Source organism: Eupeodes corollae, chromosome 2, assembly GCF_945859685.1.
Source record: "Eupeodes corollae chromosome 2, idEupCoro1.1, whole genome shotgun sequence".
In the NCBI taxonomy this organism is placed as follows: Eukaryota; Metazoa; Arthropoda; class Insecta; order Diptera; family Syrphidae; genus Eupeodes; species Eupeodes corollae.
This window is the reverse complement of record NC_079148.1, coordinates 59,610,177-59,632,518: the sequence shown is the minus strand read 5'-3', so window position 1 is coordinate 59,632,518 and position 22,342 is coordinate 59,610,177. Positions and strand designations below refer to the sequence as shown.

The following is a 22,342-nucleotide window of genomic DNA, read 5'->3' as shown; positions in this document are numbered from 1 at the left end:
ATTAAATGTCAAAATACTATAAAGTTATACAATGGTAAAAGTATTTAGTTTTTGATTTTGATCTGTCAAAACACAGAGTTTGACAAACTTTATTTTTGACAAGGTAACAAAAGTTTGATTTGTTGTTGAGCAGAAATTAATATCGTCTGTGAGACCGAATGTGCGAAAAAATGCGAATACATTTTTCTCCGTTATTGTTTTTTTGTTGAACTTGCATTTGTGTATTGTAATAAAAGAGCTTCCGAAATATTAGTAACGCATTTCGAAAAATCTTCAGTTGAAAAACCCGGCCCATGAAAATTGCGCCACCATTGTACAAAGTCAAATTGCGTCACCAATGGCGGGTTAAGAAAATCGGTTCCTTTTTGACATATATGAAATACGGCTCAACTTTCCATTACCGCAGCACGAATTTCGACTCGCGGTTTTTTTTATTCGATAGATATGTGCAAATAAATAATAACTATAGCAATTTTAGAGCGAGGAAACATTTATTTCTATTTTTAATTAATTTTTAAAGTTCATTTTTTTCATACAAAACACTCAAAAATGGGTGATTTTGATATTTCTTCCCTGTTTTATGTTCAGTGTTGCCATATTGTTTTTTTTTTCTTGGTAATTTCTTTTATTTTAGTGCTCAAATGGAAAAGTACTTTGCATATACCCAAACTCGCACCCACCCCAAATCCTAAAGTGACCCCAAGCAGGGGGGTTGCGGGGGGCAACCTAGCTGTTAGTACGCCGTGCTATCAATTAAAAAAAACTTGTTTTAGGCTAAAAAAATGCAATACAAAAAAAGTAGGGTTAGGTCCGAAAAAGAAAATATTTTTTTTTATGACTTAAAGTTGTTTCCTCGCCCTAATATTTAAAACATGTTCTATTGAGACCCCTACGTAACTGTACAAAAAAAATCAGAAAGAAATTCGTGCTGCGGTAATGGAAAGTCGCCCCTGAAATACTTTTATTCACAAATATAAATCAACAAGAACTACAAAATTAATTTGTTTCAAAAAACGGATATCCAAAGCCATAGCGATAGTTCGTTTTTAAACGTCAAATCATTGGCGAAGTGTCAATTTTCATTTTTTAAGAATATTTCTATTGTGACTGCATTGCTATCAAAACTATGTATAAATTGTTGTTTTAAACTATTAATTTTCTATCAATGATTTAATTTAATAAGAGGAATGATGAATTAAAAAATGGAAAAGATGCATCACTGCTATTTACAGTGGACATTCAAATAGGTCTCCAAACTTCAAAAGAATGAACAAGTCTTATCTATTAGCTGCAAGCCGACATCTTTTTTCCCTAAGAAAAAAAAACAACGTCAATTACCATACGTCAAAATTCAATCAAAGAAAAACAAAATACTCACACCAAAATTTTCATAATTTCTTTTCTTCTTAATTGTACTCAATTAATTTTATGTTTTCTTGTTTATTTGTGCACAATTTTGTAATTCTAAGCTCTAATCGATTAAGTTATAAGTTTTGCAATGTCTTCATCACCACCTCCATCTGAAAAAAAGCACTCTCCGCTATCGAAAAGCACTTCCAATGAACGAACTACATCTACATCGCTTTCTTCTACCCTAATCGATGATCCAGCCTCGCAAGTAGACGCTCGTTATGAATGTCCAATTTGTATTCACTGGCTCAATGAACCGGTCCTAACAACGTGTGGCCACAGATTCTGCAAATCCTGCATCCACTCGTGGCTACAAAACGAAAACCAATGCTGTCCCCTTGATAATAAACACCTATCCACTGAGCATGATGTTTTCCCAGACAACTTTACCCGCCGAGAGATCGATCAGATTAAATGGAAATGTCCGAATAGTCCTCTCGGTTGTGAGTGGATTTCTTCACCTCTTGAAGTGGACAAACATCTGCTTGAGTGCTCCTATCAGCTGCCCTCGCCGGTCGAAAAGAGATGTCCCTTCATTTCTGTCAATTGTCAATTTCTTGCTTCCGATGATGGAATCGATGTGTCGGAGCATATTCGCCGAGACATGGAACATCATATGAATCTTCTTCTGGAAGCAATGCAAAAGCATTCCCTGGCCCAGTGGAATCCACCGCAAAAAACTTTCAACAATGGACACTTGGCCTCTGCCTTGCCACCGCCGCCAGCACAGTACGCAAACGAAGCCGATGAAAACCTCATCACTGCTATGTACCAGAGGATTGTGGTTCTAGAACAACGATGCCGTGAGCAGGACGTTAAGATTGAAAATCTCACCAAGCAAGTAGTGGCTCGAGAAAAATGCGACAACTCTGTCGATCCACGACACAGCAACGGAGTTATTGTCTGGCAAATCTCTAACTTCACTTCCCTGGTGGAACAAATGCAAGCGAATCCAAACATGCGATTCTATAGCGGCGAATGCTTCACATCGCCACACGGCTACAAATTCTGTGCTCGCATAAATGCCCACCGCAGGGAACATCTCAGCTTGCACGTCCATCTAATGCATTCCGAGAATGATTATCATCTTGATTGGCCATTTAATGGACGTCTTAAATTCTGCATGGTCCATCCGAAGAACCAAAAAGAGTCGCAACACGACACGATTATGTCGAAGTCCGACTTCCTGGCATTCCATCAGCCAAAGGAGCGTATCAGCCCTCGGGGCTTTGGATTTCTGGAGTACGCTCATATCACAGAAATATTCCGCAAGGGATTCATTGAAAATGATAGACTGGTCATTAAGATACAAATAAATATTGTTTAAGGAACTTAAATGCATCGAGCGAAGCATTAAGCCAAATTTTCTAAGCAGGTATTTTTTTTTTTGAAAATGAAATATTTATTGTATTTGTTTATAAATTGTTTTTTAATCTTTTTGAGAATTTAATGAAAAATATGTCCTTATTTTGTATACATCCAAAACTTGATGTGTGGCAATAGAAGAGAGTTGTTCGAGGAAGGTGCACATATTTTTACACTTTTAAATTAAAAATAGAAAAATTACTGGCATGCATTTAAATGTGTTAAAAACCCCCCTTCACAGTCAAAATTGTATTTAAACGCGTAAATAGCACGTTTTTAATTCTAGTGTCTGCTCAGAAAAGAGTTAAATTTGTGAAACTGAAAGGTTTTATGAAAGGCATACACTGAAACGATTGAGTCATACCAAAACAATGTAAACGGCTTTAATAAAGCTTGCGACCACCTTGAAGAGATGACGCATCAAAAGAAAACAGCAGCGATACAAATTTTAGAATAGGAACTTCATCATCGACGGCGTTAAGTTTTCGTGAAAGTGGAAGTTATTTGTCGATAGCTTCATATTAGGCGAACTAACTAAGGACAGTACTAGACATTTTTAAACAATCATCTATTATTAAAAGACTGGTATACAATATAAACAAATTTTAAAATGTTTCTTAAACAGGCATTATAGTATATTTACTAAAATTAAATACAGTTTTCAAAAAGCATACAATTAAGTTCAAAAGGTTTTGTAAAACCAAAATAGCTGGCGATGTAAATAAGGGTCATTGATTTTCGGTACTAGTTTGATGATTTTTATAGGAAAACCTTGGTTTTTAATGACTGCCTTACATAGCCTAGGCATTAAAGCAATTAGGTCCTGACATTTATTCGGTCTTATATTTTCCCAAGCTGCTTTAGCATCATCATCATCGTGTCGACAACCGGGATCTGGTCCTAACCTTTTACAACAAGTCTCCCTAATTCCAATCGCTAGCTGGCGTCATTCAATTGGGCACCTTAAAGCTTCGGGGATCCTGGTATAATAAGCATTGTCTGTTGCGTTGTCGCCTACCATAAAATTTACTACAAATAACTTTCCGAGCTGGTTCATCTTCTCTCAAAGGAGCTAGGTGTCCAGTCCACAGGAGTCTACCGAGCTTATTTTTTTATCACAATATTAGCTTCGTGATAAATTACATATATACAGTTCTTGATTGTAGCTTTTCCGGAATCGTCCTTCCTCACATAAAGGACCAACAATTCTCCGCAAGACCGTTTTCTCCAACGCGCCTTAGAGATCTGAGTTCCTATCACCCAGGTCTCGAATCCATATATGTACTTGTACTGGCAGAACCATCGTCCTGTACAGCAGCAGCTTAGAAGTTATGGTAAGGTTAGGGTTGGCTCTGTTGGCTTTGAGCAAGCTCCTGCGCATGGCTTCTTCTATGTTGTTATCGGCTGCTACTATTGATCCAACACATTTGAAAGATTGCACTACTTCAAATTCTTGCTCGTCTAACTTGATTTTTTTATGAATTGTTCTTCTCGCAGTCAAGACTATCATGTACTTTGTTTTGCCTTCACTAATATAAAGAAATCGTGTACAGCTTGTTCAGTTCTCCCAATGAAGTCGATGTAGTCTGCCTAAGCCAATACCTGGATGGACCTGTTGAAGCTGCTTAAGCTTACTTACTTAAGGTAGCGCTACAGTCCGGGCGGACCTGGGCCTCAACCAACATGCTTCTCAAGCGAACTCGGTCTCTCGGTAGATGTCTCCAGTTTCGCACGACAAGTTTTTGGGATTGTTTTCGAAGACCATCCGGGCTGGAGCGTTGATGTCCATTCGTTCTACATGACCTAGACTTTGATTATATTAACAAGGTCAGTGTCGCTGTACAGCCAATACAGTTCGTCGTTATTTCTTCTCCTCCATTCTCCATCTATGCGTACGGGACCAAAAATTACCCTATGAATTTTTCTCTCGAAGCATCCTAAGACGCTCTCATCTTTCTTTGACAGGGTTCAGGCCTCAGCGCCATAAATGAGAACCGGGATGATGAGTGTCTTATAGATGATGGTTTTAGATGCTCGAGAGAGGACTGCACTACTCAATTGCCTTCTTAGTCCAAAGAAACAGCGGTTAGCAAGAGTTATTCTGCATTTGATCTCAGCGCTGGTGTTGTTTTCTGCGTTTACAGAGGAGCCTAGTTAGACAAAGTCCTTAACTACCTCAAAGTTATAGCTGTCCATGGTGACGTTTTGTGCAAAACGTCGTTGTTCAGTGTCCTTTTTTGATGACAGCATATACTTGGTCTTGCCCTCATTGACCATTAAACCCATCTTCTTCGCTTCCGTCGCAATGCTCAAAAACGCTCCACTGACATCACGCTCTGATCTTACAATTATGTCAATATCATCTGCGTATCCGCAGATGATATCCGAGTAATTGGATGGACCTTTGGAAGATTGTGCCTCTAGTGTTGACGGTTGAGTTTTGCACAATTCTTTCCAGAACGATGTTGAAGAAGTCGCATGACAGTGCGTCGTCTCGTCTAAAACCTTTTTTGACATCAAATGCATGGGTTAGATCTTTTCCGACCTTGATAAAGCAGCGTGCATTCTCCATCGTCATTCTGCACAAACGGATAAGTTTGACAGGGATGCCAAAACTAGACATTGCTCGGTAGAGCTCTTCCCTATAGATGCTGTCATACGCGGCTTTAAAATCGATAAAGAGATGGTGGGTATCGATTTGAAGCTCCTGGGTTTTTTCCAAGATCTGCCGTAGTGTGAAAATTTTGTCGATAGTGGACTTTCCTGGTCTAAAGCCACACTGATAAGGACCTATCAGGTTGTTGACGAACGGCTTCAGACGTTCACATAATACGTCAGAGAGGATATTATACGCAATGTTAAGGAGACTAATGCCTCTGTAGTTGGCGCATTTTAGAGGATCTTCTTTCTTATGTATCGGGCATACTATGCTGAGATTCCACTCATCGGGCATGCTTTCTTCCGACCATATTTTGCAGACGAGTTGGTGCATGCTGCCTACCAGGTCATAGCCTGCTGCTATGAATAGTTCGGCAGCGATGCCATCAGCTCCAGCAGCTTTCTTTGACTTCAGTTTAGATATACATTGGCGAGCACATGTGGATATATATTTCTCAAATTTGGCTTCGAGATGCTGCAAAATGCGCAAAAATAAAGTTATCAGGGTCATTCTTTTTTTTAATAAGTTCTTTATGTTCCTCAGATACTATATAAATAAAAACTTTTTTTTCAAAACTTAAATACAAAATTAACATTTAACTAAAATTATAAAAAAAGATGTATCCACTTTTGCACGTTTCAAAATGAGGTTGTGAATATCACGTAGTTCAATACTATGTCCATAAGCCCTTTGCAGTAATGACGCTATTTATCCGTTTGGGTATGCTCTCAACCAGTTTTTCTATCAGTTCGTGCGGAAATTTCGCCCACTTCACCTGAACTCGGGCCCAAAGATCGTCTAAGTTTCTTGGCGGATCATCGTACCGTGCAAGTCGCTTTTTCAGAAGAGCCCACAAATTTTCAATGGGATTCAGGTCTAGGCTTTGTGCTGGCCACTGCATAGTATTAAATTATTGACTACCGAGCCAATTTTTCACAATTTTAGCAGTATGTTTGGGATCTCCATCTTGTTAAAACACGACCTCTTCATCTAGGTACGCACTTTACTCCACAAACCCTGGCAGATTCTCTTCTAAAATGCGGAGATAATCTTCCTTTCGCTTAATTCCATTGATTTTAACTAATGGTCCTCCATTCCACCAAGTAAAATAACCCCATACCATTAAATTACCTTCTCCGTGTTTCATTGTCTCCTTAACATGGTGTTTCTGTAATTTTCGTATGGTCGCCGCCAGTAATACTCCTTACCATCTGACTGGAAACGATTTATTGTGGTTTCATCAGACCAAATAACCCTTTTCCAGTCATCTGCGGTCCAATTTGTATGTTCTCTGCAAAACGTGCTGTCCACTCACTTACGCTTTTGTTTAAAGCTGTTGCAGCTTCTTTTGGCGTTCTTACTTGCCTGGTTATCATCATCCGCTCCATAGCTCGAGCATCTCGATCGGGAAGCAATGTCGGTCGCGATTTTTTCACCTCAGACACGCTAATATTTCGTCTTTTTCGAACTTGAAGCACTGTTCTATGATAAATTTTTAGTTCTTTTGCTATTGTTCTAGATGAATAATTTTTTGTTTTCATTTCAACAATTTGATTTCAGAACGATGAAATTTTTCTCATTGTTGTTAAAAAAAACTTTTTTGCACTGAACCGCAGAAAATATTTACAGATTATTTTACTAATTACTTTTTAACGAAATGTGGAGTGGATACACCCTTATTTTTCATAATTTGAATTAAATGTTTACTTTGGATTTAAGTTTTGCAAAAAGTTTTTAATTTTATAGTTTCTGAGGAAAATAAAGAACTAGTTAAAAAAAGAATGACCGTGATAACTATATTTTTGTGCATTTTGTGGTATCCCAAAGTAAGATTTGAGAATTATGTATCCACAAGTGCTCGCCACTGTAGCTATCTTCACTTCGTCGAGGTCGGGTAGGCGGAATTGTTAACTTGCGTCCCCTAGGTTGAGTGTTTCTATCTCCCTTACAGCGGTATTTATTTTATTTCATATTTTATTCCACTTAGAGTTGCATAAATTACCATGTTCCGTGGCAAAACCTTTCCTAGCCTTTCGGTGCTTAAATTATAGCAATTTTATTATTTTCTAGACGGTCTTTCAAAAATCTGGCACTCAGTCAATCGCTTTCCAAAAGAACGCGCAGAAAGTACATTTGGGTGCTCGCCAAAAAGAATTTGCCTTTGTTTTTCAAAATATGGTTCTATGGAAATGGTTCTTAAATGGTTTGCCACAATTCTTTCTCTACCAGGCAGGTAGTGTAATCATCGAAATGTAAATCAACTGTCTTATCCAATTCCAACCCTGGCATTTGTTGGCCTATATTCATCGCGAGACATTTGTAAAACACAAGGGTTCAGATGTCCTGGTTTACGCCTTATCCAAAGCAAGCTTGTCCAAGAAAATCTGTAAAAAAGGACCACATAAATTTCGTAACAATGCAATTGTACCCATTTTAATTTAGCTTGGAATTGTACTCCTGCATCTAGTTGAAGCCTTGGAAAACTATAGTAGACTCTTTTGCATTTAAAATGCTACCTGATATCGGTTGTAAATTCTTTGACTAACTCTTATTTTCTTCACCATATACAGTCACCACTTTAAAGTAAAGCCTCTGATTTAGTGACTCTCTCCCATTCGATGCGCATGACAATTTATGGAGCTAGCTAGTTTTTCTTTCTTCCAATTACTTGGATGTTATCTACATAAGCCAGTTCCAGGTTAGATTAAAAAATGATGAACTTTCGTTGTTGGCTTAATTGGCCTGTTTAAATAATGCAGATAAAGTGTACGCAATATGCCACCTTCTTTCTTTTCTTAAATGGAAAAAGATTAGGATGTATTCAACAAAGCCTTCAAATAAATGATGAAAGTTTTGTATTTGCAAAAATATGTGCTATCAAGCTTTGAATTTCCTCTGTTGCCTAGGATTTAAATTAACAATAATACAAAAAAAACAATAAGTATTTACACGTAAAAGACCATTCCAACATAATTTGTTTAGCAATAGCAAAGTGTAGTATTTTACAATAAGAATAGATTACTTGTAGCTTTTATAGATTTAGAATTTAAATTAAAAAAAAAATGTATTTTTCATAACAAAATGTGATCCCATTTTTTTAAAATAAAAATTTAAATAAGAACAAGTTTTCTGTGTTTCTCTGAGTTTTCTTTTTTATTAATTAAAATTGTGTTTAAAATCTAATGACCCTTCATATGAGAATATAATCCTGCATTTTGAGCAAACGATTTACCACATATCTTACAAACATACTGTTTAATCCCACTGTGCAGTTTTTCATGTTGCAGCAGAGCCTTTTTCCTTTGAAAAGTCGCTCCACAGGTAACACATTCGAAGGGTCTCTCATCTGAGTGCATGACTTTATGATCGTTCAACAGTTTACGATCGAAGAATCGCTTCTGGCAGACGTCGCATTCGAATGGTTTCTCACCGAAGTGTCGCCTCCGATGATTACATAAATGTCCTGAGTTCGAGAACTTCCTGCCACATAGTTCACAAACAAAAGGACGTTCGCCAGTGTGTGACCGTGTGTGTAGTTTAAGCTCCGTACTAGAATGGAAACGTTTTGAACAAAGCGAACAGGCGTGCGGTTTAATGCCTTTGTGGCGCATCACATGAACATTCAGATTGGACTTATCTGAAAAACATTGTCCGCATATTTCGCACGCGTGCGGTTTGACACCCAAATGCCGTAACATATGTCTGTCGAGTTGGCTCTTATTGTTGAACGGTTTGAAGCACGTTTCACAAACTACCCGTTTTCCGTTGGTCTTATGAATGTTTTGAATATGCCTATAAGCTCCATTCTTTGTCATAAAAACTTTTTTACATTGTCCATATGGACACTTGAAATTGTTTTCTTTGGTTTCATCTCCTTGGGTGATGATAAGCCTGGGATGTTCTTCTCCCTCTTCTTCTTCGTCGTCGTCTTCACTATTATAATTATGACGTTCTGCGCCGCTATTGCTTCCTTGATCTTCTTCATTGTCGTCTTCATCCTCCTCTTCACCGTCGCTCTGATTTCTTAGAGAATTACTTTCGACAATATCTGAGTTTTCGGGTTCGTATTCGTTCTCGCTGGGCTCTTCTAGAAATTCAATATGCAGAATATCATTGAAGTCTTTGGTTGGTTCCGGCGAATTTGAATGTTGTGTTGGTTGATCGTTTTCAAGGAAGAATTCAAATTCTTCAATGTCTTCTTTATAATCCTCTTCTTCGTCTTCATCGTCTTCTGCTTCTGATTTTATACTCACATTGCTGGGAATGTTTTGGCAAACGAATTCTTCAAAATGGTTACTAAAGCCCACATTTTTCCTACCCTAATTATAAAAATAAAAAAAAAAAAACAAGTTATTAGATTGATAACAGATAAAAATTGTTTATGCGAAAAAATGTGACTACAAAGAGAATGAGAAAAAAGCCATATAACCTATTTATGAAGGAGCAACCTTTAAATCTCTTTATTTTACGGCCTTAAGTGGAAATGTTCAAACAGATAACCCGCATCTATAAACAAGAATTGTAGAAACAAAATCTAACAAAAGGCTTACTCTTAACCCTGATCGCAGAAAAAAACACCTGTGATTTTGTGGTAAGGCTATGATAGTTACCAATCGGTATAAAATTAAAATAATTACATTCACGATCTAAGAAATGATTGATAATTTCATAGAAACTACAACTACTTTAAAGTTACGTCTGTGGATGAAACGTTTTAACCGAGATGTTGTATTTCCTTTTTTTTTGTTGATTACAGAACGTTCTCCATAGTTGTCCTGCACAAACGGACGATTTTGGCAGGGATTCCAAAACTATACAAGGCTCATTACAACTTCTACCTGTCGGTCATATTTTACAGATAAGTCAGTGGAACCAAATTATCTTCGACTGCTTTGACAAAATCAGTATTTAAGCTATCTTTTTCAGCGGCTTTGTTAGACTTCAGCTTAGATATATCAACTTTTACTTCGTCCAACTCGGGAAGGCGGGATTGTTGGCTTTCGTCGTTCTATATTGAGTGGATCATCCTGCCTGACATCGGAATTCGGTTTGACGTCCCCGTTATACAGCCTGCAGAAGTGTTATTTCCATAACCTCAGTATTAACTGCGGTTCTACTATGATTTTTAAACACTGTATGGATGAGGCAGAGACAGTGACAGTGTTCTTCGCTTCCTCTGCAAAAACGCAAGGCATAACCATAGGAGAATTCTTCTATAACGATCTAAACCTATCGTAAGGGGATCAAATCAGTTTCATAGCTCAGAAGAAATCTTCAAGATTTATGTGGTATCACAATGGCCTAAGTATGTCCTACTCCATTCCGGACAGCCATTTTAACCTAACCTACAAGTTTCGTCTAGTCTTGAGATGTTTAATTTCCTTCATAAAAGATTAGGCTTTCTACAATTTTATAAGTTAGGTTAGGTTAACGTGGCTCCGGATTTAGAATCCACACACTTAGGCCAAAAGAAACGGCCCATTGTGATACCACATGAATCTAGAGAATTACTTTTTACTAGTTGAACCATTTTGAGCTTTTTATAAAGCGATATTTGATATCCTTTTTAGCTAGTTCACTGGGATTATCAAAAGAGTAGTCTCCCAGATGAAGTTTGCGTTTACCACATGAATCTAGAGAATTACTTCTTACTAGTCGAACCATTTTGAGCTTTTTATAAAGCGAAGAAGATATTTGATATCCTTTTTAGCTAGTTCACTGGGATTATCAAAAGAGTAGATGAAGTTTGCGTCTTAGTGAAAGAGCAGGGCAAGTGCAGAGAAGGTGAAAGATCATTTCCTCTTCTTCTTCGTCCATACAGCTCCTGCAGAAGTCATTTGAGGCTACACCAAGTCGTATGTCGTGTCTGCCTATAAGACAGTGTCCCGTAATTACACCTATTAGGGAGCTAATATAAAGTCTGCTTTGAGATAACAAGTCTTAAGAGCGCTTTAGGTCCAGTGAAGGCCTTATGAGTTTTGTGGCTGCGCATTTTGGTAAATTGTGCCACCTAACATTTGCTATCGCAAAAGCTGTTTCTTTACATGTAGCTATCGGTATACCATCTCCTCCCTTTCAGGTGAAATAGGCATTACGGTTCCATTTTTAGCGAGTTCATCGGCTCTACAATTTCCCTTGATGTCTCTGCGGCCCGGCACCCAACATTGGTGAATGTTAAATAGCTGCGCCATCTCCATAAGAGACGATCGACAATCGAGGGTCGTTTGAAATTTGGTTGAGATACCGTCAAGAGATTTAATAGCAGCCTAACTGTCAGAGAAGTTGCGGATATCAGAAGTTGATATCACGTTTTTTCTTAGCCAGGGGAGAACCTCTTTGATCGTTAAAATTTCCGCTTGGAAGACGCTACAATGTCTTGGATCCATTTGTATAAAAATTAATACCTTTGTTATCCAGGAGTTTTTTGTCTTCCCATTCATCTCTGGATGGAATGGATACCTGGAAGTTTTTTCCAAATAGGGGTTTAGGAATAGTGTAGTCTATGTACTTTGGTATAGAACCAAAGAGGTTCAAAATGATGGTGTGCCCCACATTGCTGTTGGTCCATTAAAATGAGGCGTTGAGTCTTATCGCTGTACTCGCTTCCACTTGTTTACTGAAGATGTCGAGGGGTGTCAGATGGAGGAGAGTGTCTAACGCTGCTGAGGGTGTGGTTCTCAATGCCCCGCTTATGCAGAGACATGCAGTGCGTTGGACTCTGCTGAGTTTGTCGTAGTATGTGACTTTCTCCAGTGCAGTCCACCATACTGCAACCCCGTACATAAGTATTGATCGGATGGCCGATGTGTATAGCCAGTAGGTTATGCGAGGTTGAAAACCCCATTTGCTTCCTATGGCTTTCTTGCAAAGGAAAAGAGCTGCTGTAGCTTTTTTAACTCTTTCCTGTATATTAGATTTCCAACTTAATTTTTCGTCCAATATCAGACCAAGATATTTGGCTTCATTGATAAAAATTAGTGGTACACCTTTTATTGAAGGAGGTACAATTACTGGGATCTTGTATTTCCGTGTGAAAAGGGCGAGGTCTGTTTTTTGAGGATTAATACTAAGTCCGCAGTGATCAGCCCATTTAGTGAGCATATTGAGTGCATTTTGGAGGAGGTCTCTCAGTGTATTAGGATGTTCCCCTGTGATGGCGATAGCAACATCATCGGCATATGCAACCACTCTGTAGCCCTCTCTCTCAAGGGATACCAGTAGTCCGTTAACCACAGGAAAGGGGACAGAACACCACCTTGCGGAGTGCCTCTACTGAAAGACCTTTTTGTGCAAAAATCCCCCAACTTAGAGTTGATGATCCTGCTTTTAAGCATTAGATTAATCAACTCACAGATTGAGTATTCGACATTTAAGGTCGTCATAGCAGAAGTGATTGCGGATGTGTCAACGTTGTTGAAAGCGCCCTCAATTTGCAGGAAGGCCACCATAGTATATTCCTTTTGCTCTAGGGAGTATTCGATAGTTCTTACCAGAGTGTGCAAGGCTCTTTTTACCGATTTCCCTTCGTATATGGATATTGATCAATCGTTTCAGAGTTTTAAGAATAAATGATGATAGGCTAATAGGTCTTAGGTCTTTAGCCGACTTGGGAATGAAAACTACCTTTACATCTCTCCATCGCTGAGGTATATAGATCAGATTTATACAACTCTTGAAGATCATCTCAATGGTAAGTTGTAGCTCAGCTGGTACGATTTGATCTGGACCTGGAGATTTATAAGGTTTGAAACTATTCGGAGCCCATGTCAATTTTTCATTTATAACCAGACCTTGAGGAAAAGTTAAGTTAACACCCGACCCAGGACTGTTTGTTGTATTAACGGATTGGGAGCTATCCGGGAAGTGGGTTTACCGCTTCTTCGCAAGAGTTAGTCCATGTACCATCTGAGTTTTAAAGAGAGAATCTTCCTTATCCTCGATGCCTCCGAGGATTCTTCTATGGAGTTACAGAAGGATCTCCATGAGGATCTTTTGGTTATTCTCAATTCTAGTTTATGCTTTTTGGGATTCTTTATAAGAGTCCCAATCTTGGGGATGTCTAGTCTTTTTTGCTCGATTGAAAAGCCTTCTACAACCTTTCCTGAGTATTTCATAGAATTTTATAAGAAAAGCATATATTTACAGCTTAACTAATATTATTGGATTGATCTTCCCATTGCTATCTTAAGTAAGTCATCTATGCACCTAGGCATTTTCCTAATTCGAAGCTATAGGGATTGCTTCTTATCTTGAACCATTTTTGTTTTGTATCGATTTTAATTCTAGTTTCTTATTAAGTTTAATAATTCAGCTATTGTTATACATATTTTCAAAACCTTAATCTGCTGCCAGTGTCTACTACCTTTAAAAATTGTCACGCCTATTTAAATGTTCGGTTTAAAAAGAAATCTATTTATGTAAACACAAATTTAAACCACACAGAAAAAGAAGGAAATACGGGAATTTCGAGATTTATTTATAATGTTGGTTATTGTTGTGTGAACTGTGAATTTTTATCACGCTTATCATGCTTCTTAAAACGTGCTTCTATAAAATAGCTACCTACAACATTAAAATATGTTTGGCGCAATAATTCTGGCTCAAACAAAGGAAACATTAACAAGAAAGGTAACAATAATTTAGAGAACTAATTTTCAATGGATTATTTATAAAACTATTACACCAAGTGGGAGTTTAGGTTTAATTTGAAACAGCAACAGAGAAAATACGCTTACCTTTTTAGAACGTTCCTCATTGTCAACATTTACAAATTCAGTTTGTTCATCTTCGATTAATTTAGTTGAATCCAGAAATTTAGACATTAAATCTTCATTCTCATCGAATTGATAATCTTCCAGATAATTTAAGTGATCATAAAGTACATGCCGAAAGAATTCATTGACTCTATGGCAATTTTTTTGACAAAATGTGCACGAAAAACAAAACTTTGTATTGTTTGAAAACATAATTTCGCCACATTTTATGTTATTTTCATCTGAACTTGTATTAAGTTTTTCTTTTTTCAATGGCTTTGACATGATTAAATGGAATTTGTATTAATTGCGGTGAAGAAAACTAGAAATTAGTATTTTATGGAGTTTTTAAAAGAGAATAAACAAGCGAAAAACGATGGTAAGTTTTTACTTTTGAGTTTAAAATTTTCCTTGCAAGGCTTTAGGCTTTATTTTTTGGTGGCATACTAACTTGACTGGTATTGGCATCTGCTGTCATGTGTCATGTCAACTGAAAATGGAGAGTTTTTGTTAGTGTAGAGTTTATGGGTTTACAGTTGCTAGTTGAACTAGGAATGTGTTGCACTGCTGTTACATGACAACGAATGAGGGTGGAATTACATGTATCAAGAACTAAAATAATGAAGAAAAGATGTACGAAAACAAATATTAGAAAAAGTTATCGCACAAATATGAAAATGTTTGTTTTTATATCGGTATTATGCCACTTGTAGTCAAAAAATATTGCTTAAATAGAAAAAAGGTGGTTATAATTAGGCACAAAATGTACCATATTAACAAAATTCAAAAATAAAAAGAAATGTAAAGTACAATGATGCAGACGAAGATGCTATAATAAGGTAAACATGTTCGTCTTCACTAAAATGTTGAATTCTGCATTCATTGACCTTCTAGATATTAATTGCTAATAGGCAACTTCGCTTTGGTGTCATCTATTCCTTACGCTACTAGCTCTTCTGTAGGTTCAACGAAAATATGGAGAAACTTTTGAACTTGATTTTTGTATTTTGTTTATTTTGTCAAACTTTATAATATTAGATGTCCTTGGTTTCTTTAAAAAAAATATTGAGGCAAGGAAACTTGAAATGGCGTATACAATTATTTATAATATTTTCCAACTAAACTACAAAAGGGCAAGCATAACCGGAATAAGAATCGACTAATAGTCCATTTCAATGGATATGGTTTTGAAATATCGAGGCAGTCCTGTAGATTTCAAGGGAGGTTTTGAAACATCGAGGTGGGTCCTGCTCTTCAATGGAGGTCCTTAAATTTTAAGGGAGGCCTGGAGATTCCAAGAGAGGAGAGAGGTCCTGAAAGAAAGGACTTAATATATCAAGGCAGGCCTGCAGATTTCAAGGGAGGTTTTGAAATATTGAGGGAGGTCCTGAAATATCTAGAAAAATACAATGTAGGTTTTGAAATATTATGGGAGGTCTGGGACATTTTTCACTGTACTATTAAAAATTTAACGTAGACTCCCTAAATCGTTTTTAATACGACTGTTATTTCTAGTTTTCACTTATCTATATTTGCAACTATGGAAGCAAAGGGGGAAAGACTTTTACACAAAAACGTGAAAGATTGACTGCATGAAGTTGATCTTGCAGATTTGAGAGTACAGAATAATGAAATACATAATCTAAATCCACAATGAAATATCACATTCCTCTTATAAAACTTCTTATAATCTGCATTAAGCTTCTGGTCATGGATACAATTCTGGTTAAATTAGAGAGATGTAAAGTGAAGGCGGTAGTCTATGCGGATGATTTGGTGCTATTGGTGTCAGGAAAGTACACCTCTGTGATTAGTGAAATCACGGAGTCAGCTTTGAAGAAAGTTAGCTACTGGGCCACGAGTTGTGGACTAGGAGTTAACCAAAGTAAAACTGAACTGTTGCTCTTTACCACCAAAACTAAAGTACCGCCCTTCACGCTACCTCGACTCAACGGTCAAATCCTATCATTGTATTCCAGTGCAATATATTTGGGAGTTATACTAGACCCTAAACTAAACTGGAAATTAAATATTGAAGCACGGGTTAGGAAGGCCTGTATTGCCTTCTACGCCTGCAGCAAAATTTTCGGCAAAAAATGGGGGCTTCAGTCGAATTAGATGATTTTATGGACGTACACAGCCGTAGTACGTTCAATCTTAACATATGGTTCGATTGTGTGGTGGCCTGCTCTTAGCAAAGCCTATATAATTGATAAGCTAAAGAAGGTTCAGAGAACAGTTTGCGTGGGCACCACAGGTTCCATGCGTACTTGTCCAACGGAAGCCTTAAACGTTATTTTGGATCTTCTACCAATCGTACTTTTTATTAAATACATGCAGCGCTATTAGGCTGAAGGAATCAAACAGCTGGTTGTCAAAACCTTATGGTCACAGCAACACAACGAAATTGATTCTCTCAGATATTATCTCGGTAGACACTGACTACTGCACTCCTACTTTGAACCTTGGTAAGGGTTTTAAGGTTATTTTCCCATCCAGACAAGATTGGGAGGATGACATCGTGTCGATAGGTTTTGACACAACCATCTTTACTGACGGCTCAAAGATGGAGGCGGAGTTGGTTCTGGGATCTTTTCTGAGTCCCTACATGTAGCCAAATCCTTTAGGCTTCCTGACTTTGCTAGCGTTTTTCAGGCTGAACTGCTGGCAATAAGGGAGGCATGTAAGATACTTAAACAAAATCCAAACCAAAACCGAAATGTGGCTATCTTTACAGACAGTCAGGCAGCTGTCAAAGCCATTAACTCTGCCATATCCTCATCTAAATTGGTCCAGCAATGTCGCGATGAGCTTGCGAACCTGAAAATTAACCTCGGTGTCACCCTGATCTGGGTTCCGGGCCATAGTGGTATCGTGGGAAATGAAGGGGCTGACGAGCTAGCCAGGCAAGGATCGGCCCTTCATAGCTCACTTTCGGAAATGGTTAACATTCCTTTTGGTGTTATGAAGGGTACAATCTTTTCTATCTACCAAACTGAATCAAACCGAAGGTGGAGCAATTTACCCAAGTGCATTATATCTAGGAAGATATGGCCCACCTATAATAAAACCCGTGCAAACGATCTTCTATGCAGGCCAAGGCAAGACATAGCCAGGATTGTTGCGGTTTGTACCGGATATTGGCCTATAGGAGTTCATGCAGAGAAGTTGGGTATCTCTTACAACACCTTTTGCCGTAGTTGTAGTAACCAAAGAGAAAGTGAAAAGATAATCCATTTCCTCTGCAAATGTCCTGCTTTGGCAAACACTACAATGAAATACTTTGGAAAAACATTCTAACATATTCGCTATGAAGCTTCTCTATAAATCTATCCCTTTTAATCAAAGGTCAAACCAGTTTTTGGTATCAAAACGACGCACTACAGCGCTAATTGGATCTCAGGCTAGGTTGCCTTGAGATCGCCATTTCTACCTACCTATGAAGAAGTCCTGTAGAAGAAATATCCTTTCATGAAAAATCGAATGAATAATACAATTCAAACTTTTTTAACAAATATGTATAAAAAAAAAACCTTATAGAAAAAATGAGTTTAACCATCAAAAATAGGTTTGATACATTTAAAATTTCTAAGAAAATAGTAATTAATCTTTATTGTAAATGTATCTTCATGTGCGTATACAATCCAGCAAATTGTGCAAATTTGCGATCACAAAGTCTACAAGAATATTGTTTAGTACCGTTATGTAGCTTTTTATGTTCAGTTAGAGCATTTTTTCGCTGAAATTTTGATCCACACACATCACAGGAATGTGTTCTTTCCGTTGCATGACATATAAGATGAGCCTTAAAGGTTTTACGACTTTTAAATTTCTTCGAGCATTTATCACATTTGAATTCATTATTTTTTAAATGTACCTTCTTATGTTGCGTCAAGTGCCTTTGCAGTGAGAATTCTTTGGAACAAAGTTCACATTTTAAGTTTTCCTGGCTATGATTTATTTTCGTATGATTTCTAAGCTCTGCTCTGGTATAGAATTCCATATTGCACACTGCGCATCTATGCACGAGGAGTTTATTACATAATAGGCATTTGTTTTCTCGACACTTTCGAAAGTGACTCTTCACATGAAGGGCAAGTGAGTTTCGATGGTTAAATGTTTTTTCACAATGATGACACTGTAAAACTTGCCTTTCACTGTGCGTCTTTAGATGTCGTATAATTTTATATTGATGTGAAAATGCCATTGGACATAAATCACATTGGAATCGTTGACTTGCGATAATGGTCGTGGATTTGTTTACCACATTTTTGTGGGTATTCTCGAGAAGATGTTCTTTTGATGTGATGGAATCAACTTTTAAGTATGGATATTTTTCGGCAATAAGTTTTTCTGTTTCCTCTGAAATATTCAGAAGGTCTTCAAGAATGTTTTCCAGGTCAGCTTCATCCTCCTGTAAAGTTAAGATTTCATATATTTATGTTTACTTAAATAAAGGATCGACTGGGTTGTTGGCGTCGCTCGCTTAAAACACCTTTTTGAAATAGGATTTAATCAGCTTAGAATATTTTAAAATTGGATAGAGTGGAGACTTACATAGCAATTTGAAAAGGCTTGAGAAAGCCTTAAAGGAAAAAGTATTAAAAATACACAATAGAAAGTTTGTAAGCCTCTATATTATTGTCATAGACGAACAACGGGCAGTTTAAAGCAAAGAGAGAAAGATCAAATAATTTGAATCTTCTTGTATAAAATTGTTTAAATAGGATTAATTATACAAATTTAGTCTAAGTATTCCAAGAAATTGAATTAATTCTATCCGTAATTGCTTTGCGACCTAAAAATCTATCGTTGAGATCACAAAATATTCGAAACTGAAAATTGCAGAGTAAAAAATCGACTAAAATGTTACCTCAGATGCTATGCTGTTTTCAGCATTATTAAATCCTTCCATTAGAGCACCAACAATAATAGCTGTCTCCAGCTCTTCCCCATTGGATAAGTAAATATACTTCTTTTGCCTAGTTCCAAAATATTCACAAAAATGAAGATGTTTTCATGAAAATTATTGACTTGTCCCTTGAATTAACAATTTTTCAAGTTAAAATAGCAAGTTTTTAATTAATTATAAGGATTATTTAAATCAGATGCTTGAATGAGATCTCACAGGTGGGTGCCTGGGCGGTGGCAATGGAAGTGGTAAAGTAAACAAACAAAATAAGAAGCCAAAATCATACACTACCCATAATTATTGTAGGTTCACATTATGTCTCTCTCACACCCTAAAAAATGTGGCATAAAAATAACGAAACAGAAAATTTCATTAGACAAGAGTGAAGTCAACACAAAATAAACAAAAACAAATCACACTGTCAAATAAATAATTATTTACTGCAAACATTAATTTATTGTTTAAATTAGAAATGTAAAAGTAAAATCTCCTCATGCTGAGGCATTTTCTAGTAAAACTAACTGACGGATCTGCAACAGCCCTGCTCGGTGCATCTGTTGCAATTGTCATCATTTCATCAGACTCTGTTGAACCTTCTCAGGGACAGAACGGTGTCATCGGGGGACTTCGTATCGAAAATAAATCGCTTTATTTTATTCTTCTGTGCGAAGCTATGATCAACTAAAATTGACCGCTTCGGGAGTCTATATTTTAGGCAAGTGATTTTGCCAAACCTTGAGGGAGCACAAATAAAACGTCGATGTGCAAAATTCGAAACATCTGTAACGCAATATTCATCTCTCAATGGCAGCCGCTCACTGGCCTCTTTGAGATCACAGTCGATAAATGGAATTTGGAAATCTATAGCATTTGGTGCATTAGGTTTCGTTGTCATTTGTTTGGCTGGTGATGCAGTCAGTGTTGTGCTTTGATTCAGAGCTGTAGTGAGATCAATGACGTGGTTTTTCTGTTCTTCACACACGCGCAAATTACTGATGCCTTTGTTAAGAGAATTAATATTACTTTCACTTAAATTTGAATTTGTTTGATCTAGAGATGGCTTTCTCCCCAACGAAAATGATTGAGGTACAAAGTCGCTTTCGATTTTCAAGTCAGGAATTTTAAAGGACCCCGCAGTGACATTCGTCTGAGCATTATTCTCTCCCAACTTAGACAGAATAAATTGATTTAATTTCGATGCAGGAGCTTTATTAGCATTTTCCAAGGCATTGGACGTGGGTGAGAATTGGGGAAGCTTAAGACTTGGTATACTGAATACTGGTGGACTAGTTCCTGAATGGTTTTCATTGTTTGCAAATTTATTTCGAATGGCGTTGAGGAGAATCGTTTGTTCAGCTGCTTGTTGATCATTTATGGGAATATTCATAGTAGGTTGTTTGAATTTTTGCACATAAAGCTAATTTGAACAAAACAAATAGGAAACACCAAATAAACAAAATTATTAAAATTAAATTAGAAGTTAAGAATAATTATTATCTTATCCGTATTATCTATTATGAGTTGCGCAGAGTATTTTTTGATTAATTTTTCTTTGTTTTTTTGACGTTTTATTGTGTTGACATTTTTAATTTTCATTTGGTTGTGAACGATTCACAATATAATATAAATCTATTGTGTGAAGGCAGCATTCAGTGAATGAAGAACAAAAAACGACACAGACGTAAATTATTAAAAATTCGAAGAGTTCGTAAGTTTTGTTGCCCTCAATTTTAATTTTAGTTTTGTTACTATGGTACATTTTGTTACAACTTTTTTTCAAAAACGTCATTTAAGTTTGGTTTTGATATAAACATATGCTTTTTCTGTATTATGCAGAAGCAGATACTTATACATCTATTTTTCGGCGCAGATACATTTGTTTATAGCACAATTACAACTGCATACATGCAATGACCATGGTTTGTTTAGAATGAGTTCATAACAGAAAACGTTGACAAAATGTATTTATATGTCAAAAATTTTTGGTATGATTTGTAGTACATACATTTAAAACAATGGCTATTAACAAAAACATTTTAAGACATTGTTCTATCCCTTAAATAGGAAACCATTTTAAAAGCATAAGACAAAAATTGACAGAAATAAGAAAATCAGAAAACAGAAGAAGAATGCAAATGTAATTGCAAAAGAAAACCTTTAGATCTACATAATAATTTCGATAGTGCATATTCCAAAAACTAAAAATGTTTTGAAAATAATCAAGAAATTTTCGGATGACATATTTAAAACCATTTTCTTTTCATAACTTTTTGGTATCACATTCATTTCATGCAAAAGAAATGAAATTTATTTTATAGTAAAATGTAAGAATACAAAATAATATTATACTCATGTTAATTCCTCTGCAATTTGCATGCACATACAGCACCATAATAAAAACAAATTCCAAATTAACGGAAAATTGGGTGTTTTTTTTGTAAATATTTATGAGCATAAGTAATAACAAGCTCATTCAGAGCTTACGCTGTCTGTTTACATTTGTGAACAGCATTTTGGCAGTACTGCAGAAGTATAGTTACAAACTCTGCCATTGATATTTAGCACATCAATGAACTGATAGGAAATAGGTAATCATCTTTTAATTTTGAAGCAGACTTGTTGCCATAAATGTTTTATTCCTAGAAATGATAGAAGTATTTTGCATTTTTCTTTACGAGATGAACAAAATTCATTCGAAGTTGCAACTGAGGAGCAGTTCATTAAGCTTTGTCAAAAACAACTTAATAAACGAGTTAAAGCCATTTTTGAACAACATTAAAAGTGGGAGTAGGCAAGGCCACTTGCAAGGAAGTTTTTGTGACCTGAATTGACAATTCGTTGAAAGATATTGATGTGGATGGTGGAAGCAGTGGTGCTAGTGTCAAAAAACCAACAAAACTATTGCAATTTTGACAGAAAAGTTTTCTGGAACGTGTTATTTTCGAAGAGGTGATCGCAATTGTCCATGTAGATCTTGTGATTTAACACGTTGAGGAAACTTTTATTTATATATATATTTAGTTAATTCTTAAAGTCTCGCACCTTTTCCATATAAAACACACGCACAAATAGTTCATAGTTCGGAAATCGGGTTTTTGCTTTAAAAAGCTTTTTTTGTCAAAAAGACTAAAAACATCTATTAGTATATAGTTAGCCAAGTAAACCTAATACAAAAAAGCAAATTCAAAAGTTAGTAAGTAAGCAACGAGAAGTTGGTTACTAGCAGTCCATATCTGGGTTTAA

The 22,342-nt window shown here is 36.5% G+C and overlaps 4 protein-coding genes across 4 annotated transcripts in view; 1 reads left to right on the top strand and 3 right to left on the bottom strand.

Moving 5' to 3' along the window:
• The first annotated feature begins 1,365 nt into the window (after positions 1 to 1,365).
• Positions 1,366 to 4,009, top strand: LOC129948038 (TNF receptor-associated factor 6). The gene has a single exon (XM_056058849.1). The coding sequence runs from the start codon at positions 1,499 to 1,501 to the stop codon at positions 2,735 to 2,737; it is 1,239 nt and encodes a 412-aa protein (XP_055914824.1). The 5' UTR covers positions 1,366 to 1,498; the 3' UTR covers positions 2,738 to 4,009.
• A 4,559-nt stretch (positions 4,010 to 8,568) lies between these two features.
• The window catches only part of LOC129944944 (uncharacterized), a 112,066-nt gene continuing 98,292 nt past the window's right edge, over positions 8,569 to 22,342 (bottom strand). Inside the window, exons 13-17 of the mRNA XM_056054604.1 lie at positions 19,834 to 20,516; positions 19,061 to 19,169; positions 18,339 to 18,601; positions 14,170 to 14,491; positions 8,569 to 9,753 (exon numbers count right to left, since the gene is read on the bottom strand). Coding sequence (XP_055910579.1) covers positions 8,614 to 9,753; positions 14,170 to 14,491; positions 18,339 to 18,601; positions 19,061 to 19,169; positions 19,834 to 20,516 — 2,517 coding nt within the window. The 3' untranslated portion in view covers positions 8,569 to 8,613. The remainder of the gene's footprint in view (positions 9,754 to 14,169; positions 14,492 to 18,338; positions 18,602 to 19,060; positions 19,170 to 19,833; positions 20,517 to 22,342) is intronic.
• On the bottom strand, positions 17,759 to 19,342 carry LOC129944193 (zinc finger protein 492-like). The gene is made up of 2 exons (XM_056053446.1): positions 19,061 to 19,342; positions 17,759 to 18,601 (listed from the first exon to the last, which is right to left on the bottom strand). The coding sequence occupies exons 1-2, from the start codon at positions 19,100 to 19,102 to the stop codon at positions 17,798 to 17,800; spliced, it is 846 nt and encodes a 281-aa protein (XP_055909421.1). The 5' UTR covers positions 19,103 to 19,342; the 3' UTR covers positions 17,759 to 17,797.
• LOC129944195 (uncharacterized) lies at positions 19,513 to 20,655 on the bottom strand. The gene has a single exon (XM_056053447.1). It carries the CDS (start codon positions 20,484 to 20,486, stop codon positions 19,677 to 19,679), a length of 810 nt encoding a protein of 269 aa, XP_055909422.1. The 5' UTR covers positions 20,487 to 20,655; the 3' UTR covers positions 19,513 to 19,676.